Source organism: Calidris pugnax, unplaced genomic scaffold, assembly GCF_001431845.1.
Source record: "Calidris pugnax isolate Ruff unplaced genomic scaffold, ASM143184v1 scaffold68, whole genome shotgun sequence".
Lineage (NCBI taxonomy): Eukaryota > Metazoa > Chordata > Aves > Charadriiformes > Scolopacidae > Calidris > Calidris pugnax.
In genome coordinates, this window is record NW_015090921.1 from 1,064,394 (window position 1) to 1,088,492 (window position 24,099).

Sequence of the window (24,099 nt, forward strand, 5' to 3'; positions counted from 1 at the left end):
TTCAAAAGATGGGTTGACACAGTGCTTAGGGATACAGTTTAGTGATGGGTTACGTCACTGTTGGGTTGATGGTTGGACTCAATGATCTGAAAGGTCCCTTCCAACCTGGGAGTTGAGTGTGTGATTCTATAACCCGTGGTGTGCAGGGGGCACGAGGTCCCTTCATCCCTCGGGTGGAATTTGGGTTGTGTGTAGCCCTCCATAACCTGCGTCACTGGTGCCCTGGGGGTCGCTGGGGCTGGGCAGCGCTGCTTCGAAAGCGGTTCATTTATTATGTGGATGAGCTCATCCCTGTTTACGTTTCCTCAGGGAAGCATCCCAGATGTAAAACTCCCTCTCTGGGAGTGTAAACCAGTTCCGAGCTGCCAGCAACTGGGAAGGAACACCTTTGTGACTGGCTTATTCCACAACTCTCCGCTAAGGGCTTCCTGCCCACCCATGGGAGGCCGGGTGGGAGTGAGTGGCTGGTGGCCACGCTGTGGGGCTGCAGCAGTGTCCCGGCTCATACCATCCCACCTTCACTCACCCCCCAGCTCCCCACCGTCCTGTGGGAGCCCCAGAGCTGAAGGACACTCTGGGGCAAAAAATGGGGAGGTCCTGCTGCTGCCCTGTGAATTCCTCAGCGCTGCTGGCTGCGGGGAACTGGGTCCTCCATGTTGGATTAAGGAGCTGTGGGCGACTTCAGGGTGATCAATCTTTGTAGGTGACGAGGTTCCAGCTCAGGGGCAGCCTGATCTTGCTGTTGCTCCCACTTGTGTTTGGGGATGCAGAGAAGCTGCAGGGTCTCTCCTCTCCTCATCCTGGCGTTTCGCTTGGACTGGGGAGACATCTTCTAGGATCTCCTGTGCTGCAGGGCAGCAGACTGGCCACAGCATGTTGCTGTGTCTTGAGGATTGTGTCTCTCATGTCTGGCTGAATGCCTCATCCATCTTTTGTGGTGTGATCCACTGACACCCAGAAGGGACAGCCCGGCAGGACCAGCCGTGTGCTGTTGCAGGACCTCCTTCCCACCACCTGGTCCAGGCCTCTGTTCCTTCTCAAATACACAAACTGGTGGTTTAAAAGTTCCTTTGTTTTGTGGTCGACAGTAAAATAAGGGTTAATAAAAGCCAACGTTGGGCTAATTTTGGCAACGCCAGAGCCTGCTGTTTAAATAATTGCTGAAGATTGCGGAGCATCCTGCGTGGCACGCGTTAGGAGGAATCCAGCTGATGGCAGGCACATGCACGGTTGCTTCATGTTAAAACCAGAATTGCTGGAGCCTCGGGCAGTCTCAGACTCCAACCACAGCCTGGTTTTCTGCGTTTTGTGGGAAGTTTCACCAAGTTTGTGACCTTGGGTGTGTGGGTTGGTGTGATCACATGCAGGTCGGGCTTGCATCTTTGTCTGTGCACACACATGGCTGGAGAAGGGGCGAGCATTCAAGGAAAAACTGATGGATTTCTTAAGCCAAAGAAATCCCTGTGGGATGTAGGGGGGCGTTTGGCCAAGGAGTGGTAGCAGCAGATGTCAGAGGAGCCATGTGTCGCTCGCCTTCGTTAACGTTACCAATGCAGGGAGTAATAATAGAGTGAATAATAGAGGGAAATGGCGTAAGAGAAGCGAAAGCTTTTGGCTGCAAACAGTTCAGATCTGCTCTTGGGTCTGTACGTACCATGACAGGGCCTCCTTCTGGTCGTGGGCGGGTGTTAGGAGCTCATGTTGGTGGCAGCTGGAACCAGTATTACCAAGCCTTTCCCATGTCCTCTAGCAAGAACATGGGGAGGGTGAGAGCAGATGATACGACCCTCGCAATAGCTTCACCAAGTTGCACAGGGGGGCAGTGGTCTGGAGTGTGAAATAAGACATTTCTGTTGAGCTGAAATTCAGCTGGTTCAAATCGGGAAAGCAAACCCCGTGCCCAGAAAGCGATCTTTTTCTGTCAGCACTGCCAGGAGATCCCCAAAACGTGGTGTTGGGCTTTCCGGAGACTTGTGGGGCTGTTTGTATTTTGATGTCACACCCCACTGAAAGCTCAAGCACAAAACCTTCCAGTACTGGCATGTTCTTGGGTTTTCTTCTGGACAATCAGTGAATACTATACCCCCATGTACATTAGGTGTCCCTGTTTCTGCCCTGAGTACCTCCATTCTGCCTGTCTGAGAGGAGAGAAGCGAGGAAATCTCTTTTCTGCTAAAAAAGAAGATGGTGGCTTTGGGGAAGAGACAGGCAGAGGGACCCTGCCATGTTCTGGATGCTCCTGAGAACAAAGGAGGAGGCCCTGGGATGTGAAGTGATGGTGGGGAATCCAGAAGTCCTCGTTTCCATCACTAGGCAAAGAAATTTCAGCCCATGAGAGTCTGTGTCACTATTACTGGCAGAGGTATTCCATCAGGTTGGATGTACAATTGCCGTCATCCTTTCCACAGCAGAGATGGACCCACTGGCTTAGTGTTCCTTGGGTGCCCATGCTCGTTGTCCTGTACCTCTGGCAGTTTGCACACCCATAACTCACAACCCCGTGCTTTCCAGTCTGGCTGTGTTGCTGGCTCTCTCTCTGAAGGTCATTCTGGCTTCGTGGTGGTTGTCGTTCTGGTGCAAAGGAGGGAGAAAAGTTTGTGCTTCACGCCTGCCTTCTCACCTCGCCCTCAGGTACGTGATCATCTCCCGGGAGGAGAGGGAGCAGAACCTGATGGCCTTCCAGCACAGCGAGAGGATTTACTTCCGTGCCTGCCGTGACATCCGTCCTGGGGAGAAGCTGAGGGTCTGGTACAGCGAGGACTACATGAAGCGCTTGCACAGCATGTCCCAGGAGACCATCAACAGAAACCTCACAAGCGGTGAGTCCCCTCCCTTCCCAGCCTCCCCCCTGGTCCCCTGGGGCTGCCCCACTTGTTGGACCACGTGTGGTGGGTGAAGTAGGTTTAGGAAGATGGCTGCGTTTCTGGAAGGGGAGCACCTCTGGGTGCCGTTTGGATGGATGGGTCACGCCAGAGGTGGAGGTCACACCAGATAGACTCCTGCTGTGTCGTGTCATGTCGTGTGTCGTGGTGTGGCATGTGGTGTGTGTGCTGCAAGGGCCTCACGCAAAGCCCAGGGGTCACAGAGCTCCTGTGTCACAACTTTCTGGCCCGAAGATTGCCCAGCTGGTGGTCCCACAGATGGACATGAGGTTTTTCTTCTGAACGTGCTGCTTTCTCTGGCTCCTGTGAGCAGCTTGTTTGAGGGTGCTCCGGCTGGTTTGGTGTACAGATGAAAGAGATTTCTTTGGTGTGTTTGTATGTCCATTTTCCTCGCTTAATTTATCTCCTCTTTCTTCAGAAAGATAATTTGGGAGCAGCGCGACATCAGCTAGAGACTCCTTAGTCTCACAACCTTAGAGCGCGTGTACAACGTACAGGAGGCTTTGTACTTGTCAGACTCATTCTCCCCTGGATAAAAATTGTTATCTTATCTTAAAGAGTAGCCCTGCTGGAGCAAAGCCAGCGGTCCTTTAGGTCAGGGTGATGTCAGTGATGCGGGAGGCTTTAGAGGAAAGCAAAAATCCTTAATGCATCTGTTCCTCTGTACCTGAATTTAATGAAGGGCGTTTCTTTCCAGACCTTTCCACGGAATGGCAGGGCCTCAGAGAGGCAGCCACACTATGTATAACTTTCTAATTAAGATTCCCATCCGTATTATTATTATTATTATTATTACACAGCTGCTGTTGCTGCCTTGACTTGGTAAAAGGTGTCTCCTCTTTACCCATGGGGTGGACAAGATGTCCTGAAAAAGCTGGTTATCCTCCATCACCTTGGAGTTACGATGCACTTGCAGTGTTAACGTCTTGATGGCTGTACGTGGACAATTCCCACTTCTGAATTGGCATCGGTGTGAGCGTGCTTTTTTTATGTTAATAAAGGTGGCTGAGTAATTAAGTACAGGCTGCAGTGATTTCGCTGCACACCACGCACATGTCAGTTGTCCAGATGGCTTAGTACTTTCTGAAAGTACTGCAAAGAGAAAGACTATGCCCTTGGAGAAGCTGCTCTGGAGGGCCACCAAGGCTAGGAGTGATTGCCCTGCCATACAGACACGCGGTGTCATGGTTCGTGTGAGCTGAAATGGTCACTCACCCCCTGCTTTGTGCTATGAGTGTGGTGAAGACCTGCCTCTGGGCTTCTCAGGACCTTCCATAGCGTACCACACGCTCACGTAGAAACCCCTGCGGCTGCAGAGGCCATCAGAGAAACCTTCCCTCGGTGACCTCGTCCTGTGGCAAGCTGGGCTCAGCCTGCGTTGGCGAAAGGAGCGCGGAGAGGTTGTTAAAATATGGAGCATCATGGGCCGTTGCCAGAGAGACACATCCAGCCTCAGCTGGGAGGGCCCCGGGAGGTGGCCAGGGAGCGGCACCACCATCTCTTGAGTCACTTCCCATTTAGAAGGTTTCAGATCCCCTGGGGATGGGCCTGTCGGGCCAAAGTGGCGTGCTTTATTGACTCGCAGAAAGATAACGTGGTTTCCTGGGTTTTGGTTCTCTCAGGGGGTTTCTGACCCGCCTCATCAGTGGAGTTGAGACCAATAATGGCAGGAATCGTCTTGTGAATTTCGAGCTTTTCCATAGGGCTGAACCACTCCGTGGGTTGGGGGAAAAAATCACTGAAAATGGAAAATCCATTCTCTAAATCCCTACCTCTGCCGTTCTAGTCGGTAACAGGGGAAATGCTGAGACAGAGACTCAGAGCTTTGCCCATAGAAATTCTCCTCAATGCGTGGAAAAGGAGATCTGTTGTTATGGAATTCCCTCGAGGAGTGGCTGGGTTTGCCAGCCCGCATCAAATCCCGGTGCAAAATCCCTGCCATTGGGGCCAGCCCTTTTTACGGTGCCTTACTCTAACTGTTTTCGAGTCTTGCATCTTTTCTGCATTCTTAGCATTGCTCTCCTTAGAGAGGGAATGGTAGCTTTTGCTCCGTAACTCTTACGAAAGCATGAATACACTTTAAAAGCAAACAAAAACCAAAAAATCAGCATAACGCAGCGTCTTGTTGGGGAAGCCATCAATGCTTGAAGTTATTTCCAAGATAGAAGAATGATGGAAATTGAGCCAAACCTATCGTCTTTTGAATTTCCAGGTAAGGAAATCTGGCTATTCCCTTTATTTTTAAACAATTAATAGTTTGTACCAGGTTGCTTTTATTATTGTTTTTGTTGTTATTTTTTTAAAAAATCACCGAACGGCCACGCTCTTAAGACTCCACCGGGACGAGCTAGATGTCCCCATCCTTGGAGGGCGTTCACCCGCTGTAGCTCCTCAGTTGACGATGAGTTCCTTGGGCTTTTAAGAGGGCGAGTTATTGTCACTTAGAGCAGGCTCCAAACTGAACGAGAGCGAAGCGGTGTGCCGTCTTGTGCAGGGATGCTGGGGTTGTCACCAAACGGTCCGAATCTCTCGCTGCACTTGCTGTACGACTCGATACCTTTTACCAAGTCAAAACAGGCACAGGTCTTCCAGCCAGCCAGCCGGGGAACGGCTCTCGGGCTCTAGGTGTTAGGTTCCACCGCGATCAGTCCTTCACCTCCTAGTCCATTGCACCTCGTAGACCTCTTCCAGCGCAGGGTGGTTATACCTTTAGGTTTAAACGAGCTGCCTGTAGCTTCTCTTCTCTTTAAAGTGCGTGGGTCCTACTCGGCTGCGGCGACCCAGGACTGTCTCTGGTTTTGGCAGACGTTGCCCATTAGCAGGGCTCCTCCTCTCGCGAGCCTTGGTTTCCAGCTGAGTTGTGTCAGTCCCCTGGTTTGTAACGCAACGTGCAGACCTGCAGGGATTCAACCTGCCTTTTTTGCTCTTTTTTTCTTTTTTTTTTGTTTGGTTTTTATTATGTGTTTTTTTTTTTTTCGTTTGAATTTTAGATTGAGGGAGGTTGCTGGGTTCCCGGTGATAATCCCCACCCCTCGTTTTCCTTTCCAGGAGAAAAAAAATTGCAGAGGGAAAAGTCAGAAAGGAACGTGGAAACTCAAGAGGACTTGAGGGGGCCGCTCCAACTCGCCACCTTAAAGCAAGGCAAGAGCCCCTACAAGCGCAGCTGTGACGAGGGGGAATCCCACCCCCAAACAAAGAAAAAAAAGATTGACCTCATCTTCAAAGACGTCCTGGAGGCTTCCTTGGAGTCCGCCAGATTTGAAGAGAACCAGTTAGTGACGAGTACACCCCTTTCCATCAGAAAAGCGCCCAAATACCAGGCTGAAGACATCTTTGAGAGTTGTGGCAGCGCCATGCAGCACGGCTCCCTGAACCTCAGCAGAAACCGGAGCGAGGGGGAATGGAAGATTCCCCACGGTTCCTCTTTCAGCTCAGCCAAAGAGATGGGCTTCCTGGAAGATGAAGAAGAAGAGCCCCTGTCACTCAAAGCGGACAGCCCGACTGAGCTGTCACTGGCCTCCGTGCAAGGCAATTCCCATGAAATCCCCACCACCTCCTTCTGCCCCAACTGCATCCGGCTGAAGAAGAAGATCCGGGAGCTGCAGGCCGAGCTGGACATGCTGAGATCTGGGAAGTTACCCGAGCCACCCGTCCTACCGCCCCAGGTACCCGAGCTCCAAGAGTTCTCAGACCCCACAGGTAAGCCTTGCCGAGTAACAGCCTTCTCCAAACCCTGCCTAAGGAGAGTAGTGAGGTGCCCGTGTGCTGTGTACCCACCTAAAGCGTTTTGCTCTGAGTATTCAGGTGGCCGCGTGGCTCCATGGAAGGCTCGTTGTCAGGTTTTGTGACCGGGTGGGCCAGGAGCTGACCACAGCTCTGGGCACAGTGGAGAACACTGTCTGGGAAAGACTCTGTATGACAACTCGCTCGATCTGTTGCCGTTGTAAATCGATAATGCACTGCCAATAAAAAAGACATTCCATTGCAGACAGTTTGTTGGCCGTATTTTTGATGCATTCTCTTCCAGCGGAAGTCCCTCCGCTGGAAAGAAAGTCTGAATGACTCTGTGGTGACACTGAAACGTGCGCTCTTTGTGTATGAAATGATGTCCCGCTGTGTCCCTTGTTGGAAAGCCCTCTCTGTTTTCCTCCGCTGCCTTAACACAAACACGCGTCCCTTTCTGAAGATGTTACATTTTCTCCAGGAACATGCTGTTGAGCCGCCAGGAGCCTTCACCAAAGGGAATATTTGGGTCACACCATGTATTGTGCAAGTGGCCAGGAGGTAGTGTCCTTTCTTGCTGTGCTTTGTGGCACGTTGGAGACAAAGTTCTTATGCAGAAACATTGATCTATTTTCCCTTCAAAGCCATGATTCAGATTCTACCCGTAGCGCGTTGTGGGCAGGAGAGGGCAGGTTGTGGCCAGCTCTTCAGGCAGTGCTCTACTGTCACCAGTAGGAAGCTTCTCTAACTCAGCAACTTTGTAAATGCCATATTTTTTTCCTTTTTTTTTTTTTTTTTAGACTTTCATATAGACAAGGTGGATGGAAGTGCTTACTGCAACTTTGGTTCTTTCTCCTAGAATTAAATTTCAGTTAAGAATCAGTCTTGTAAAAGCCATCCATTTTTTTTTCCTTTTTTTTTTTTTTTTTCCTTACAGCTTCAGAAAGCATCATCTCCGTGCCCACCATCATGGAGGATGATGACCAAGAGGTGGATTCTGCTGACGAGTCGGTCTCCAATGACATGATTGCTGCTACAGACGAGCCTTCCAAGATGTCTTCTGCGACGGGCCGGAGGATACGGCGGTTCAAGCAAGAGTGGCTTAAAAAGTTTTGGTTCCTGCGGTACTCCCCGACGTTGAATGAAATGTGGTGCCACGTCTGTAGGCAGTACACAGTGCAATCCTCTCGGACTTCGGCCTTCATCATCGGCTCCAAGCAGTTCAAGATCCACACGATAAAGCTTCACAGCCAGAGCAACCTCCACAAGAAGTGCCTGCAGCTTTACAAGCTCAGGATGCACCCGGAGAAGACGGAAGAGATGTGCCGGAATATGACCTTGCTCTTCAACACCGCCTACCACTTGGCCCTGGAGGGCAGGCCCTACTACGACTTTCGGCCTCTGGCAGAACTACTGAGAAAATGCGAACTCAAGGTGGTGGATCAGTACATGAATGAGGGAGACTGCCAGATCTTGATCCACCACATCGCCCGGGCTCTTCGAGAGGACCTGGTTGAACGCATCCGGCAGTCCCCCTTCCTCAGCATCATTCTGGACGGGCAGAGCGACGACTTGCTGGCGGACACGGTTGCGGTTTACGTGCAGTACACCAGCAGCGACGGGCCTCCGGCAACCGAATTCCTGTCTCTTCAGGAACTGGGCTTTTCTACGACAGACAGTTACCTCCAAGCCTTAGACAGGGCTTTTTCCAGCCTGGGAATACGACTGCAGGATGAGAAGCCGACTATTGGCTTGGGAGTTGACGGTGCTAACGTTACGGCCAGCCTGAGAGCCAACTTGTTCATGACAATCAGAAAGACCTTGCCCTGGCTTCTCTGCCTGCCCTTTATGGTGCACAGGCCCCACTTGGAAATTTTGGATGCCATCAGCGGGAAGGAGCTGCCCTGCCTGGAGGAGCTAGAAAACAATTTGAAGCAGCTGCTCAGTTTCTATCGTTACTCCCCCCGACTCATGTGCGAGTTGAGGGTCACCGCTGCCACCCTGTGCGAGGAGACCGAGTTCTTGGGGGACATTCGGGCGGTGAAGTGGATCATTGGGGAGCAGAATGTGCTCAACGCTCTAATCAAGGACTACCTGGAGGTTGTGGCCCACCTCAAAGACGTCAGCGGCCAGACCCAAAGGGCGGACGCTTCTGCCATCGCTTTGGCCCTCCTGCAGTTCCTGATGGACTACCAGTCGATTAAACTCATTTACTTCCTGCTGGATGTGATCGCTGTGCTGTCACGCCTCGCCTACGTCTTCCAAGGGGAGTACCTTCTCGTGTCGCAGGTGGACGACAAAATAGAGGAGGCCATCCAGGAGATCAGCCGGCTAGCGGACTCCCCCGGGGAGTACTTGCAGGAATTTGAGGAAAACTTCCGTGAAAGCTTTAACGGCATCGCTGTGAAAAACCTACGGGTGGCTGAAGCCAAATTCCAGTCGATCAGAGAAAAGATCTGCCAGAAGACCCAGGTGATCCTAGCCCAAAGGTTTGATTCCCGTAGCCGGACATTTGTGAAGGCCTGTCAGGTGTTTGACCTCGCCGCTTGGCCCAGAAGCACCGACGAGCTCATGAGCTACGGGAAGGAGGATATGGTACAGATATTTGAACACCTGGAGACGGTCCCCTCGTTTTCCAGGGAGGTTTACAGAGAAGGGATGGACACCCGCGGGAGTCTGCTGATGGAGTGGCGAGAACTCAAGGTGGATTACTATACCAAAAACGGTTTCAAAGACTTGCTCAGTCACATTTGTAAATACAAACAGAGATTCCCCCTCCTCAATAAAATAGTTCAGATCCTCAAAGTCCTTCCCACCTCCTCGGCCTGCTGCGAGAAGGGGCGCAGCGCCCTGCAGAGAGTGCGCAAGAACCACCGCTCGCGGCTCACCCTGGAGCAGCTCAGCGACCTCTTGACCATCGCCGTTAACGGGCCGCCCATCGCCAACTTCGACTGCAAAAGGGCTCTCGACAGCTGGTTCGAGGAGAAGTCGGGCAATAGTTACGCCCTGTCAGCCGAAATGCTGAGCAGGATGTCCTCCCTCGACCAGAAGCCCATGCTGCAGAGCATGGACCACGGCTCCGAGTTCTACCCCGATATTTAGGAAGGAATAATGCCTCAGATCAGAAAGCTGTTGAATAATTTTATTTTTTTTTTTTTTAATCTATACTCTAAACTTTGATATATTATATAAAATATATATATATATATTATATATATTAAGGAAAAAAACCCACACTGAAAATTTAAAAAGTTAAGACGATGTGCGTCTGATAGAAGCTAAGCAGAATTTTAAAGATTGGGACAATGTTTAGACATTTACTGGTGTCTCCAACCATGGCAGCTGCAGTGTAGGTGGCAACATTTCATTCTCTAGAAGCATGTGCTGGGGCCATACTCTACATGTTCAAACCTATATGATCTATAAGCTACACGACGGGTTCTTTGTCAGCCTCATCCTCCCGGCGATTTTCCTTTGTGTGTGTGTTGTCGGTTTGTCGGGGGTTTGGTTTTTTTTTTGTGTTGTTTTGTTTTGGGGTTGGCTGGTTTTGGTTGTTTGTTTTGTTTTTTGTTGTTTTTTTTTTTTTTCCCCTCAGTTTTAATCTCTGCCTCTCTTTCCGTTGTTCAGTCCAGTTATTGAGCCATTTGAGCCTTTTTGTTGACGACCATCAGATTTCTGATGCCCGACGGAGCATCCCGTGCGTTTGTGTTGCCCCCAGCTCCCCCTCTCCAACCTGGTCCTCTTCTCTCCAGTGGGAGCTTTCTTCACTCCCGGAGATGACTGGCAGGAGGGAAAGGCTGGGGGTGCAATTTTGGGTTTGTTTTATTGTTTTTTTTTCTTTGGATTTAGAAACAAAACGCCTCCACTAAACTGTGATGCCCCTTCCTCAGTTCTCCCCACTTTTGGGCTGTAGAGTAAGACTTGGCTTTCAGCTCCCTTTCTGATAACCGTAGTACCAGTCTATCATGCATATATTATAACATGATGTCATGTGCAGACTATAAAATAGCAAAATAGAGAAGGCAGGGGGAAATTTTTTGCATTTATATTTTTATATTGTAGGAGATAAAAATATATATATATACAACTATTCATTCAAAACCAGGGCTGCTGTGGAAGCTAGAACAGCCAATGAGTCAAGAGCCATCTCTGGGCGGAGATTCAAAGGCTTAAAAAATTATATTCTAATTTACATTATTTATACTATGTCTTTATAATCCTAGATTGTTGTGGGTTTTTTTTTTGTTTTGTTTTGTTTTGTTTTGTTTGGAATGACTGAGAGAAAAACCTGCCGCGGTTCGGTGGCAGGAGCTATCAATGCAAGATTATCTTGGATTATATTCATGTGATGATGTCCTACAAAGGTTCACGTATTCTCTTGTGACCAAGGTAACATGTTCCACAGCACAGCAGACTGATGACAGCAGGAAGAAGGGATGCTCCTCTTCTTCCTGCGACATAATTCTTCCTTTCTTGAAGGGATGCGGAGTCCAGCTGAAATGTGAATGGGGGACTTGCACCTTCCATCACAAAGAGATTGTTCCGTGGGCTTGGGGTTCTTCTCCGTTTTATTCTTGTAAAGGAAATGAGCTCCAGGCACTCACACGATATCACTTCAGGTTAGAAAAGCAAAAAAGGAAAAAAAAAAAAAAAAAAAAAAAAAAAAAAAAAAAAAAAAAAAAAAAAAAAAAAAAGGTGCAAAAACTCCACAGATGCTAGTGCCTTGCCCCGCTGATGCGGCATGGACAGCACCAACCTGACCAGACCATCGTGGGAGTGAGAACCTGTTGTCCAGAAGGTGTCCGAGCCCAGCCAACAGGTCCTCACTTCCCGGAGGGACGAGCTTTGTGCCAAGCTGTGTTGTTTGGAAACATGATGGTGGTATCAGCAACACTGAACCTTTCCTTTCTCCTGTTACACCCCTGCCCTTGGTCTTGGTGCTAAGATATCTCTAGAACCATTGCTGCTAGTTGATAGCTTTTCATTTATATAAATATATATAATTATATAATATTATTTTATTTTTTAAACTTTTTTTTTTTTTTTTTTTCGTTTGTTTTCAACGGAGATGTAGCATGTTTGGAACCGATCTCTCTCGGAGTCACTTTCACTGCCAGGGTTCACGCACTGTCTTCCCCTGGAAAAACACGCACTTCTACCTAGGTCTGGCTCACCCCCCTTGCCAGCCAGCTAGCCCCCTTGGCCCTCAGCAGAGCCACGTGGCCAGCACGGGGGACAGAGGCCAGCAGCCCACGCCACGACCTACTGGCTCGGCTTTTGGACCCCACAGGAGCAGCTAGACTGGCCTTGGGGAAAGTTTGGGGAGAGTTTCCCCTCTGTCCCTATGGGACTGAGCCCACCCGAAGGGCTAGTGGTGGCCAAGTCCTTGTGTCCGGGCTAGTGGTGGCCAAGTCCTCGTGTCCTGGCTCTGCCCCTCAACTTTTTTGGCTCCAGGGGAGCAGAGCGGACCCCGCAAAGGCGGCGGCGAGGGCTGGGCAGGCGGCGTACCCTCCGTAGCACTTATTCCCTGTCCCCTCTGCCTTACCTCAGATGGCCTCTGCAGCCCGTGGGCCGGCTCGGGCAGGATGGGGCCACCTGCACCTGGGCCACCTGGGGGTTGTGGGTGCTGGGCGCTTTTCATGGAACCGTGGGGAGCAGGTCAGGGCATCGCGCCGTCGCAGCGCGGGGGGCATCGATGTGCAACACCTAGCAAGCAAAAAAAAAATTAAGAAAAATGGCTACGTTGGCCATTTTGTCCCATCTTTCCCAATAAATAACGTGCTGGAATTGACCCGTTCGTCTCGAGGAGTGGTGGAGGTTAAACTGGAACCCCTCTGCCAGCCGGGCGGGCTGGGGCGGCTGGTTGCCCGGTGGTGAAATAGGGATGTCTCCCCGCGGGGTGCTTGTAGCTCTGCAGTTAAAATTGGAGGAGATGTAAACAGAAAAGGAAAACAAGAGAAAAAAGATAGAAAGAGCTGCTGCTCCGTGAGTCGCTGCCCTGGAGATGGGCAAGGTGAAGGGAGGTGTTGGAGCCAAGAAGCGAGTTGGTTGGCGCCGGGTCGGGGGCAGAGTCTTCCTTGTTGAGCCTTCAGGCGGCACCAGAATGAAAAGAAAGAAAGATCCGTGATGCTGCAGCTGCGGGAGAGGCTGCAGAGACAGTTTCCCTTCTCCCCTGGTTTTTTTTCCCCTCAGTTTTCTCTTTCCTTTGCCTGACTCCACAGCTCCGTGTGGGACAGCGGGGAAGCGCTTGCCTTTGTGTGTGCAGCAGCGAAAGCTCCTCGGCACGAGGCCCGTCCAAGTGCCTGGCCCGCCTGGAGGGAAGGGACACTTGGGGACAGTCTCCAGACCCCTGTGCGGGCAGGAGCCACCCCCCAGGGCCTGTGCTGAGCCCCCCGAGAGGCCTGTTTACAGCTCCCACCCCGAGCCTCTTTCCTTTTGCCGCTGGGGAGAAAACGGTGCCTTGCCCTTGGTGGCAAAGTGAGAGCTGCCGAAATCATTTGTCCTTCCTTTTCCTTCGGTTTGTTTGCGGATCCCGGCTTTTGTCAGTGGCATCTTTCACCGGCTGCTCTTATTCCTGGCTGGCAGAGGGAAATGTGTGGCGAGGGGTGGTTTGTTTTTTCTCTCTGGGCAGTCGCCGGCCGAGGGAAACGTCTCGGTTCTTCTGCAGGTGACCTTGTGCGCGGCCGTCAGGGGCTGTGGGCAGGAGGTGTGATTCCCTGCCACGGGATGGGGGGTACCCGCCGTGGGAGAAGTGGGGAGACCCCCTGCATTGGCGATGGGGGGTGCTTGGCAAGCTCTCCCTCTGGGTTTACCCGCCGCTCTCACATCTGTAGCCGTTGCTCCCGTGGATATTCTGTGGATGGAAACGTGGCTGCCGGCACGAGCAAGACAGGGAGGAGGGAGGAATACCAATGTGAAGTGCCCCCTGGCTTCCCAGTGCCCCCCGACTTCCCAGTGCTTCCAGCTTCCCAGTGCCCCCCAGCTTCCCAGTGCTCCCAGCTTCCCAGTGCCCCCCGACTTCCCAGTGCCCTCGCCAGCCCAGCCTTTCCTGGGAGCCACCTTTCTGTGCCCTGTTTGCAAACCCCAGGGTGGCGAGGCTGGGAGATGGGGGTAGCAGGCATGGGGAGGGCCCCATGGGGCACGGAGGGAGGCTCAGAGATGGGTTTAATGGATGCGTTCCCCGCTGTGCCGGGCGAGCCAGAGGAGGTTGTTCCGACCGTGTTGCTCGGAGCATCTTGAACTGCTTCGGCTGCAAGGGTTTAGCTTTTTCCCAAATGAGCTTTTTATTCTCTCCTGTTCCCGGTGTCTTAGCTGTGGCATCTGACTGTGAATAATACACACTCCTCCAGACCCTCGGGTTTGTATTTCCAGCCCGTGGGCTTTTTGGTTGCCAATTTCCACCCCCACCACCACCACTTTTCGCTCAGGCTCCTTGCCCCTCTCCCCCTGCTGTGAAGCAGAGACCCGTGAAGCACATGCAGCCGTGTCCTCCTGCAGGGCTCGCCCCTGGCCGAACTCAACAGGGATAATCCTCACAAGAGACCAAAGCTCTTCCCATACCAGCAAAAGCAGGCGGGAGCCGGGGAGGGGGTGTCACGACGGGACATGGTGGGCAAGGTCCCCGTGTGTCATCTGCTCTGGGTCTCGCCCCGACGGCGGCGATGTCCCCCGTGATGGTCGTGCTTTTGCTGATAGGACTCCTCAGAGGCGATTTGGGCTGGGTCCATCTTTTTTCGTCTCACAGCACAAACTCAACCGGGTGGCCCGTGGGCTCTTCGAGGTGCCCCCCTTCCTTTCTTCTCTCACGAGGATGGCTGGCTGTTGGGCCAGCGGGCAGGCCGGCTTGCGGCTGAGCAGCGACAGCCTCTGCTCCTGCAGGTTCCCCTCTCAGCCCTGTCGAAAGAGGTCTTAAAAAAGCCAAGAAATGGTACGTTGGTCCCCCCCCCAGCCGTTGTACTCGATGCAGTAATGCCTATGCAATTCCTGTCTCCCTTGGAGACACGTATGACGTGTGTGCATGTAAGCTAGTGTATGTATACAGTACATATGCATATGGTCTATATATTGTATATACGCACATCCCAGTACATATACACACAGTACAAAAGATTAAAAATCACATGCTTATATATCTATAAATAAAATCCTATATATTTATATATTTCTATGTTTTCGATAGATATAAAGATATAATATAGAGATAGATTCAACCACCCTTGTGTAAGGCTGGCCCTGTGTTCTGGCACAAGGCACGTAACACTGAAGACGTTGGACTTTAGGATAGTTCTAGCCATACACTGAGGCCTACATCGCCGTGTGTCACGCTCTGCGGAGAGGGACTTTGCTGTGGTCAGGGCGAGGGGTTTGTTTCCTTGCCGGCACGTGAACCAAGTGCTAAGTAAGGTTTGTGTAACAGAGGGATGTCTTGGATGGGGGGGAAAAAATGCTCGAGCGTCCTCCGTCTTCTCCCACCGGAGCCTCTGGCCGAGGTCCCGTGTGTTCTCCCCTGGGGCAGACACACGTCCCACCCTCGTATGCACTTTTCTCCCTCTGCCACGGACGCGGTCGGGTACCGGTGTTGGAAAAGCAACCTGGCTTTCTCCTCTCCCTTCCCCGGCGTCCCCGGGGCCGGCGAGAGCGTGGGTTTGCTGGCGGGCATGGGGCAGCCAGGGGGAAGGCAGCGAGAGAGCAAAGGCCTTAGGGAGAGGAGGGAAGGGCGGCTCTGGGGACGGCGCAGGGAGCCGGGGCTGCACGGGGGAGAAGGGACCGTGAGGTCGGGAGGGATGAAGATGGGGACGTGCAGGCCCCGTTGGGGAGGCATGTGCGGCTCCGGCGTGGCCACCCACCCGGGTGGCTTTTCTGGAGGAAAGGGAAGGATGTGATTGTGCGGAAGATGTTGGTGGCACGTGGCCTTTGGGCCCCGACACAATGGCGTGCTGGCCTTGCCGGGCTGCAGCACCCAAGGGTGCAGCCCCTTTGCCCTGCCCGTGTTAAGGGACACCGATTGTCACCTCCGTGCTGGGGCTGGGGGTGGGAAAGATGTGAGCAAGGGATCAGCCCTCCCGGAGCGTCTGCGGGATGGACGGCCGCCTCATCCCTCCATCCCTCCCTTCACACGGCCGCGGGGTGGGAAGGGGAAGCATGGAGGTTTGGCTTCGCAGCTCCCACTGCCCTCCTTGCCGTTGGCTTTCAGCGTTGGTTCAGGCCGGGAGGAGGGGTGGGTGGCCACGCTGGCGGCACAACGACACGTTACACTGGTATTGCACGAGCACAACGCCGTGCAAGCTCCCCTGGAGCCCTGGCACACACCTCAGCGCCCTCTCCCCGGCCTCTCTCCTCCACACAACTGGTAATCCACCTCACCACCCCGTGTTACCCCCCTCCCGGCTCCGCCATGGCCCCCCCTGGGCCACCCAGCGCCGGCGGGGACTTCCCGGGCACGTGTTCTTCACCAATCAACCTCAAGAGACGGTTTCCTCAACCCCCAAAGCCCCTTCCTTTGGATGCCACTGACATTCTCCTCGGCTCAGCCCGCGGGCTGGCCACCCGCCCCCCCACCCACCCACCCCTGGCAAAGGGGGCTCCCATGCACTGCACCTCACCTCCAATAAGCTCGGCGGGGAGGGATTGGGGGGGGAAACCACGTCTCGTTTGCTGTAACGTCCCCAACGCTACAGGAGGGCTACGGAGTTTTCTGCGCCAGTTTTTGGCATCCTCATAGACTCATCCCGACTGTTGGGCAAAATAAAATAAAAATAAAAAAATTAAAAAAAAAAATAATAATGCATTTCTACTTCCAGAAAACAAAGGAGGTTCTGCCTCAAAACCTCTCCATATCCACCTCCAAGCACAGCCCTGCTGAACTGTTTGAAGCTCTCTCTCACCCACCCACCCATCACACACACACACACACACACACACACAATGAGAGAAAAATATCTAGACGTCTATTACTACATATGTATTAATATGTTAATATCACTCTTTTGGAGAACATTAAAATGTTATTACTTTACAGACTATGCTTTATAGTACCTGTGTGAAAGGACCTAGGACACTGGATACGAATAGAGCTATGTTGATATATCATAGTATGTACACGAGAACCTTCCTTTTGTCATATTATCCTTGTAATGTAAAATGATTGTTAATAAAAAAACATTTAAATTTACCAAGTTGGGGTTGCTGAGTCATTACATTGCTCTTGGAGGTTAATGTCAAAATTTTGCTGGGGCGAGGGCATCTAAGAGGGATGCACTCCCTCCTCCCCAGTCGAGTAAGGAGCAGCTCTGGAGTTAATTTATCCAGAAAGCTCCGTTGCAGCCCCCTGCCCTGGTGGGGCAGATGGTGCCCTTGCAACTTCTGCCCTCCCTTTCTGGTTGGGTATAGCTGCAGTGTCTTGGCTCGTGTGTGTGCCTGGTTTGGTTTGAAGGATGGAGAGTCTTTTCCTGAGCTCTATGTGCTCCGAAGCTGGGGGAAGCTGGGCCTTTTTCTACCCTGGTTTAACTTTGGGTTCTTCTTTGACATGAAGCTGGGTTGAGGCCAGGTCCACAGTGGATTAACTGAAGGTGCGACTTTTAAAACAGTTTGATGAAATAAGAGTGATTTTGCACGTGGAGGTTCTTAGGCTGATTCTTACTAAATCAGCGTGGGCAAGAGAGCCAACCTCTGAAGCCAGTAGGAGTGTCTGTGGTTTAGCACTGGGCTGTGAGCTGTGTTTTCTGACCAAACAGCTGCCAAAGCTGAAAACAGGCTCCTTGGACCCAGCCTGGCTGCAGGGACTGTCCCTCCATCACTGCAGCACAAGGAGGGAGGACGTCGCAAAGGCTTAGGCCATCCCTGCTATGGGCTGTGAACCGCAGCCGGAGAGAAACACAGGCAGAAAAAGATCCTTCCAGCTCGAAAAAGTGGCTGACTCAGCTGTAAATGTGTCTGTGGTGGTGTGCTCTCCTTGTTTTTCCCCCTCTTCTCCCCACCCACCCGCCGACCCCCGGCTCCTGCTCGGGCTGTGGCCACCATGGCCATCACAACATCAGTTGTGATGTTACATCTGGACTTTGGGGGATGGCTGGCAACACAGCCAAACTCTGTCTGGAGTGGGGACCTGGATATTTTGTTCCCATGAGAATATGGCTATAGGTCAATTATCTCACTCTATAAATAGTGGACAGCCCCAGAGCCCTTTGAGCTCTCCTGTACGGCAGCAGCTGCACGCCAGGATCTCCCCTTTGGTGAGGATGCTCACTTCAGGTTCTACTCCTTGAGGTTGAGAGATTCCTTGCCCCAACAGATTCTCAGGAAGTGATTAATAGCATGCTAAACTTCGAAATTTTAACTAAGTAATATAAAAGGTTGATTGCGCATATATAATCCTTCAGACATAAACCGTTGACCAAGTCTGGGACTAGGATTGGATCCAGCCACACCTGGGCTCCTCTCTGAGAAGTTTAGAAAGCCAGAGGGTCCTCTCTGAACCTGGGGACTCAATGGGAGGGTCTCCCTGGCAGCGTCTCTGACCCTGTCCTCTGGGCAGTAGAATCACAAAGTGTACCTTGATGTTGAATCTCGTAAAACACTATCACATTTACTACTGCTTTTATCGCACTTACTACTGATTTTGTTAAATCGCTGTTTCACCTTAATAAATATTTCACTGCTTCTCTCTTCCAAGTGAAGTTAATCACTCCATCTGCGACAGTGTTAAGTGGAGGGAACCAGAAAAAACAGGAGGAAGCTGTGCAGCCGACTGTAGGGATCCTGTGCTGAGAGTATTTTGTACGTGGAGGTGAAAGCTCTCATGAACAGGACTGTCTCTTTCATTTAACTGGGTCTGGAGGGATCCCAGTTTTCCAATTGATAGATACCTGGGAATGGGTGCCAGCAGATAGGCCAGTGTTCCATGAAGTAGGCGAGCAGTTTAGCCCTCGAGCAAAGATTGAATGCAGTGGATCCATACGGTGTAAAAAGGCTTTTGCTCCCCCTTCGAGGCTCCGCTGTCATCTGGATGATCACAGCATCCTTGGGCTTTAACCTGATGCCCAGCTGTGTCTCTGGTTGCAAGGTGCTGGTGCTCCACAGCTGGCTGGTCCCCCCGAAGGAAAGGAAATTTGGGTGGAAATTCTGGCCTCGAGTGAGGTTTGGGCTGAGAGGGCTCCCAGTCCTTGCCCTGCAGGAGCTCTGGTTTCAGGGTGAGCACCCCACAATTTTAACCAGGGACAAGTAGCCACAGGGCCTGGAAGACAGAAGTAATTTCCAGACTCAGAAGTGAAAACTGCCCCAAATCAGTGATCCAATAGTAAAGATTGCTTTTAATGACTTCCTCAAAGTCATTGAGCAGTCCAAGGATTACAAACAATCTGCCTTTTTCTGGCAGCTTTCACTGCAATGATTTCAAATGGCTTGTTTCTGAGCAGTAAGCAAACCCAGCAAAACCCCAGTGGCTGTCAGGGCTTAGCTCCAACCTGATGGGCTCCGGGGTTTGCTGGGTGGTGGAAACCTCATCTCTGGGGTGGTTTTTTTCACCTTGGCTAGTCAATTAGCAGCACACAAAGCGGGACAATGCTCCACTTTCAGCAGCTCAGCCGCGTGTGAAGAGCAAGAGCGGCGTGTGAAAGGCGTTGCTGATTTGTAATTAATTTCCTAGAAGTGGTTTTTAGTGCTGTGGACTCTTGACCACCACCAGCAGCAGCCATCAGCCTCCTCGCCCATAGCTTCAAACCACGGACTCAAAAGCAAGATCCCTTCAAACCTGAGCGGGTGTCAGTCAGGAAGGGAAACTTGCACGATTTTATCCGAGCTCGGGCTAAAGGTGCCCTTCATTTTTAGGACCGCTGATTCTCCTGTCAATACCAGCGAAAAGGAAATTGAAAAATTCCTCTGTGATGGTTGTCATGGCATTAAAGCCTGGCGTGGCTCTTCCCCGGCTCCGCTGGTGTCCTGGACACGGAGATGGCTCTTGTTAGCAGCTGGCACTTCAACGTGATTTAGCAAAAAACACCCAATGTGTTGTTTCCTCCTGGAAACGGGAGGGCTGCGGTGCCTGCGCTGCTGAGGGCTTGCAGGCATAAACCAGAGGGGGTTTGCCATGCTTTCTGGGGGGGCTGCCTGCCCTCTCTGCCTCTCCTGGGGTGGGAGGGAAAAGGTGGGCAGCCCAGAATATCAGTGGGTATAAGCAGGTGCCCCCCTTGGATTTAATCCCCAGGGGCTGGGGCTGGGGCTGGCAGGGAGCTGCGGGCACGGGGGACCAGAGGCTGCTTCTTGCAGAGCTGTTGCCACGCGGAGGGAGCTGCAGCTCGTTTACCAGGGGCTCTAAAAATATCCCAAGGATAATCAAAGGCTCCTGCAGAGCAGCATATGCGCTGACGAGACTTTTCGGGGCTCTGAAGTCCGCCGTTTGAAGTCGGTTTTGATCCAAGGGGGAAAAAATAAGCCTGCTGCCTGCGCTGCCGTCAGCCTGCCCCGCTGCTGGGGACACCGGTGGTCCCTTGGGAGGGGTGGTCCCTTGGCAGGGGTGGGAGAGCAGCCTGGAGGTGCCAGGGCTGGGACGGGGACCCAAGGGGACAAGGTTTGCAGAACCATGTCCCGGGTGCTGCTGCTCCAAGTCCTGACGCTCGGGAGAGATGTCCTGGAAAAGCGGGTAGCAGTTGGGTTTCAGGTCTGATCTGTCTTCTCGGGGGCACCTTGGAGGCCCTTCCCTGGGTTTATTCCATGTTCTGTCAGTCACTAACAGGTCAGGGAAGTGCAGGAACTGGCTGTGAAGCTGCAGGGCTGGCCCTGGCAATGGCTGCAGCACAGCTGCTGGGTTAGGTGCCACTCTCTCCTGACAGACAGAGGATTACGGGCCAGTCCCATTTTAATTTTTAAATACCACGGGGAGAAAAAAAAGCTTCTAATAAATCCAGAGTGACAATGAACAGCAGGGTTAAGAGAAGAATGGTTCTGCAGTGGCTATTGCTGCTGGGCTGGGAATTACCGAGTAACCCCATGCTAATCCCTTAGACAGGAAGGATTGTCCCTGGCAAATGCACCACCCGTGTCCGACTCCCTGGGTGGCAAAAATACAGCTTCTTTCCCTCCATTTCCATCTACAGCAAAGGCTTCAATAGCATCAGTCTCGCAGTGGCTGGTGGCAGCCCTGGTTGGGAAGCCAGGAGCAGCCTGGAGCTGCAGCAGGTTCCTTCTGTTGTTTCTCCTTGTTCTTTAACACTGACTGTGATGGGTGAGAGTGCTCCCAAACTGTCAAACAGGTACATACTTCCCACTCCTGCACCCCGTATCTGCTTTATCTTACTTTTAGCTGCAGCTTTTGATCTCTATGTCTCGTTAGAAGTGAGCTAATTGCAGTGATAGTATTAGGTCAGCTAATTAGGTATTCCTCCTTGCAGATGCACAGTTTGCAGCACATCATCAGCACCACCTTGAAAGTACTGAGAAAAGCAAAAAGACTTAACCCAAACTCACTTCCTAGTTTTGCTTTGGAGATGGAGCCAGTACCTGGGAGGAATCCTATTCATAGAATGGTTTGGGTTGGAAGGGACCTTAAAGATCAGCCAGTTCCAACCTGCTGCCCTGGGCAGGGACACCTCCCACCAGACCAGGTTGCTCCAAGCCCAATCCAGCCTGGTCTTGAACCCCTCCAGGGATGGGGCAGCCACAGCTTCTCTGGGCAACCTGGGCCAGGCTCTCACCACCCTCACAGCAAAGAATTTCTTCCTGAGATCTCAACTAAATCTCCCCTCTTTCAGTTTAAAACTGTTCCCCCTCATCCTATGGCTCCACTCCCTTATCAAGAGTCCCTTTAGGGACTGGAAGGGGCTCTAAGGTCTCCCCAGAGCCTTCTCTTCTCCAGGCTGGACAACCCCAACTCTCTCAGCCTGTCCTCACAGCAGAGGGGCTCCAGCCCTTGGAACATCTTCATGGCCCTCACAAAAATCTTCATGGCCCTCACGAACCTCCGTGGCCCTAAACTCCTCGCAGCTGCAGGAAAGCCTTTACAGCTTTGTTTAGCTGCCACCTTGCTGAAAAAGCCATGAGTTCTCCTATGCTTGGCCAGGATAGGACTCCATTGCTGACTGCTCCCCCTCTCGTCATACCTCCATCCCTTGATGGCACCCTTCAGAGGACCTTCTGTTGCCTCACCCCAAGCGCTTCATACCCCATGACATGAGCTGCAAGCAGAGGGGACTGACCCTAGAGCAAACACGAGGACACGCTGCTGATACAGTTTGGAATAATTTACTTGCAGTGATTTACATGTTGTGCTGTAACGTCAGACACGATGGCCGAGCCTCATGCTCTGGTTTTTGTGCTTTGGACTGTGAGAACGATACAGAGTCTCAACAAACAATATCTGCCTCTGTACAATAAAGACACGGGGACACTAAAGGACCGAGTAAGCAGAAAAGCCTTCTCATGCTGGAAGGCCCCGAAGCGCTATTTCACTGTGCTACTATTCTTGCGCAATTCGATTATTACCAACAGAAGAAACAACATAAAGTGTCAAATATTAGTATTTACTCCTCATGCTTATCTGCCAGCGAACGAACCAAACACATTTTGAGACTTAGTGAAATTCTGAAACACATAAAAAAATGCGGCCAAAGCTCTGCCTTTCAATTCACTCAGACTTCAAACTGACCTTCCAAAGAGTGCAAGAAGCGTGGTCCAAGCCACCTTAGCTCCCGGCTCTTACTAAACATCATCGTGGTCAACTCATCTCAGACATCAGGAAATCTTGGGCAAACCTCGAGCTGTATTTCTAGAGCCCAAATTACAACCTCCTCCATTCTGGAAAAAAAAAAAAAAAAAAGGAGGTGTCTTGGGACACTGCTGCCAGATAATACCAATGATAGATGCTAGGAAAATCCAAAGTACTTTTGTTCAAGGTGTTGAGAGCACAGTAATGCCTGGGAGAATAGTTGAGCCTAAAAAATTTCCCAGCCCCGTTGAAGGGAATTTTCCATTAATTTCTGATGTATTACCTCTTTACAAAGAAAACATGGTTCCTATCACCATGCAAGGATATTTGGGACAAGAAGTGAGGGGAAAACTGTGCACTGAAAAAGCGTTACCCTTCCAGGAGACCAGCTGCAGCCACTCCCCCAACCAGATCCCAGGGATATTTCAGTGGCTGTTGATGATTTGTGCTTTTTAATCTCTACTACTGTATCACGAATTGCCTAAGATCAGACTAAATCATTTATCTGGGAAGATCCAGCTCTGAGGGCAGGTCGAGGCAAAACAACAAATGGCTACAATCTATATTTTAATAATATAGACTCCTAAATGTAGTCACGAGTTATTTCCTCTGGCCTCTGAGTGCCCTGCTCTGCAGAGAGGCTGCAGCAGGAGACCCCCACTCCTGGGCGATGCTGGATACGACACGGGACCTGCATTGCTCATTCTGTTTTACAGTAGTCGTGTTGTTTGGTTTCTGTCACTGGACAGAAAGGACTGTGAATCCCTGTCCTTAAACTCACAACTCTCTGGCCCTTTGTAAAAACAATTATTTGTTCTGACCAGACAGGCTGCGAGCCCCTCTTTTCCCCCCCCCCTTCCTTCCTACAGTCTCTTCGCTTCCTTCATGTTAATGGGTTATAGTAGGAAAAATAATCAGTGCAACCCCTGAATAGCCATTGGGGAATCGAATAGCTATTTTTGATCACACATGTGGCTTAAGAACATGAATTGCCATAATTGGCTTATTGCTTCTTCTCTTATGATGCAGTTTATAAGCAGTGCCCTTTAAGACGTGTTTGTGGTGCTCGCTGATGCTCCTGTATTTACAGCTGGAAGCCAGGGGGGCTGTCTGGCTCCGCTCACATTGCTCTTAAGTGATGCTTTTACAGCTCCAAGCTGCTTTGTATGATGGCACCCAGCATTTCCAAACTCTTTGCCTTTATATTCGTGACATTTCCATCTACCCCACCACCTCCCCGCTGTTTTGCCTGCTTGGGCTAACGTAGCACCTCCGGCCCTTGGGCTAGTGGCGCTGAGGGGGGGGGGGGCGACAAGCATTGCCAAACAGGAGAGGCAGGAGGTTGAGAGGGATAAGGGCAGAGCCTTGGGCAGGCGCTGGAATGCGATGACAAACAGCTCCTATTAAGCAGAGTTCAAAAGGGCCCGGGCTGAGCATCCCTGCACCTCCTGTACCACACGTAGGCAGCATTCCTCCCGCCCAGCACCCTTAACTACTGCTTGCTTTCAGCCCCTGCACAGCAAAGGGCTGCCTCCTTAAATAAACACCTGGCAGCCTTTGTTCAGGTTGCTGAGCTGAATGCCAGGAACATTCTTCCCAGGCTAAAAAAGGCCAGACAACAAAAATGATCCAGCTGGGGAAAGGCTCATGCATTTCCACTCTTCCCCTCTTCTCCATTTGAATCCCATCGTGGCAAAGGAGGGGACAACACCCCACTTTAACACTGATGGCACCACTCTGCTCCAAAGACAGGTTCGTGGTTGAGTGTCCACACGTGTTTTTCTGCTATAAAAAAGG

The 24,099-nt window shown here is 51.5% G+C and overlaps 1 protein-coding gene across 2 annotated transcripts in view; it reads left to right on the forward strand.

The window, feature by feature from the left end:
* PRDM11 (PR domain containing 11) overlaps nucleotides 1–11,227 on the forward strand; it is a 30,161-nt gene extending 18,934 nt beyond the window's left edge. Inside the window, exons 5-7 of one of the 2 annotated variants that reach the window (XM_014950344.1) lie at nucleotides 2,632–2,819; nucleotides 5,931–6,581; nucleotides 7,543–11,227. In XM_014950344.1, coding sequence (XP_014805830.1) covers nucleotides 2,632–2,819; nucleotides 5,931–6,581; nucleotides 7,543–9,707 — 3,004 coding nt within the window. In that variant the 3' untranslated portion in view covers nucleotides 9,708–11,227. The remainder of the gene's footprint in view (nucleotides 1–2,631; nucleotides 2,820–5,930; nucleotides 6,582–7,542) is intronic. The other variant, XM_014950345.1, reaches the window with a different exon arrangement.
* The last annotated feature ends 12,872 nt before the right edge of the window (nucleotides 11,228–24,099 follow it).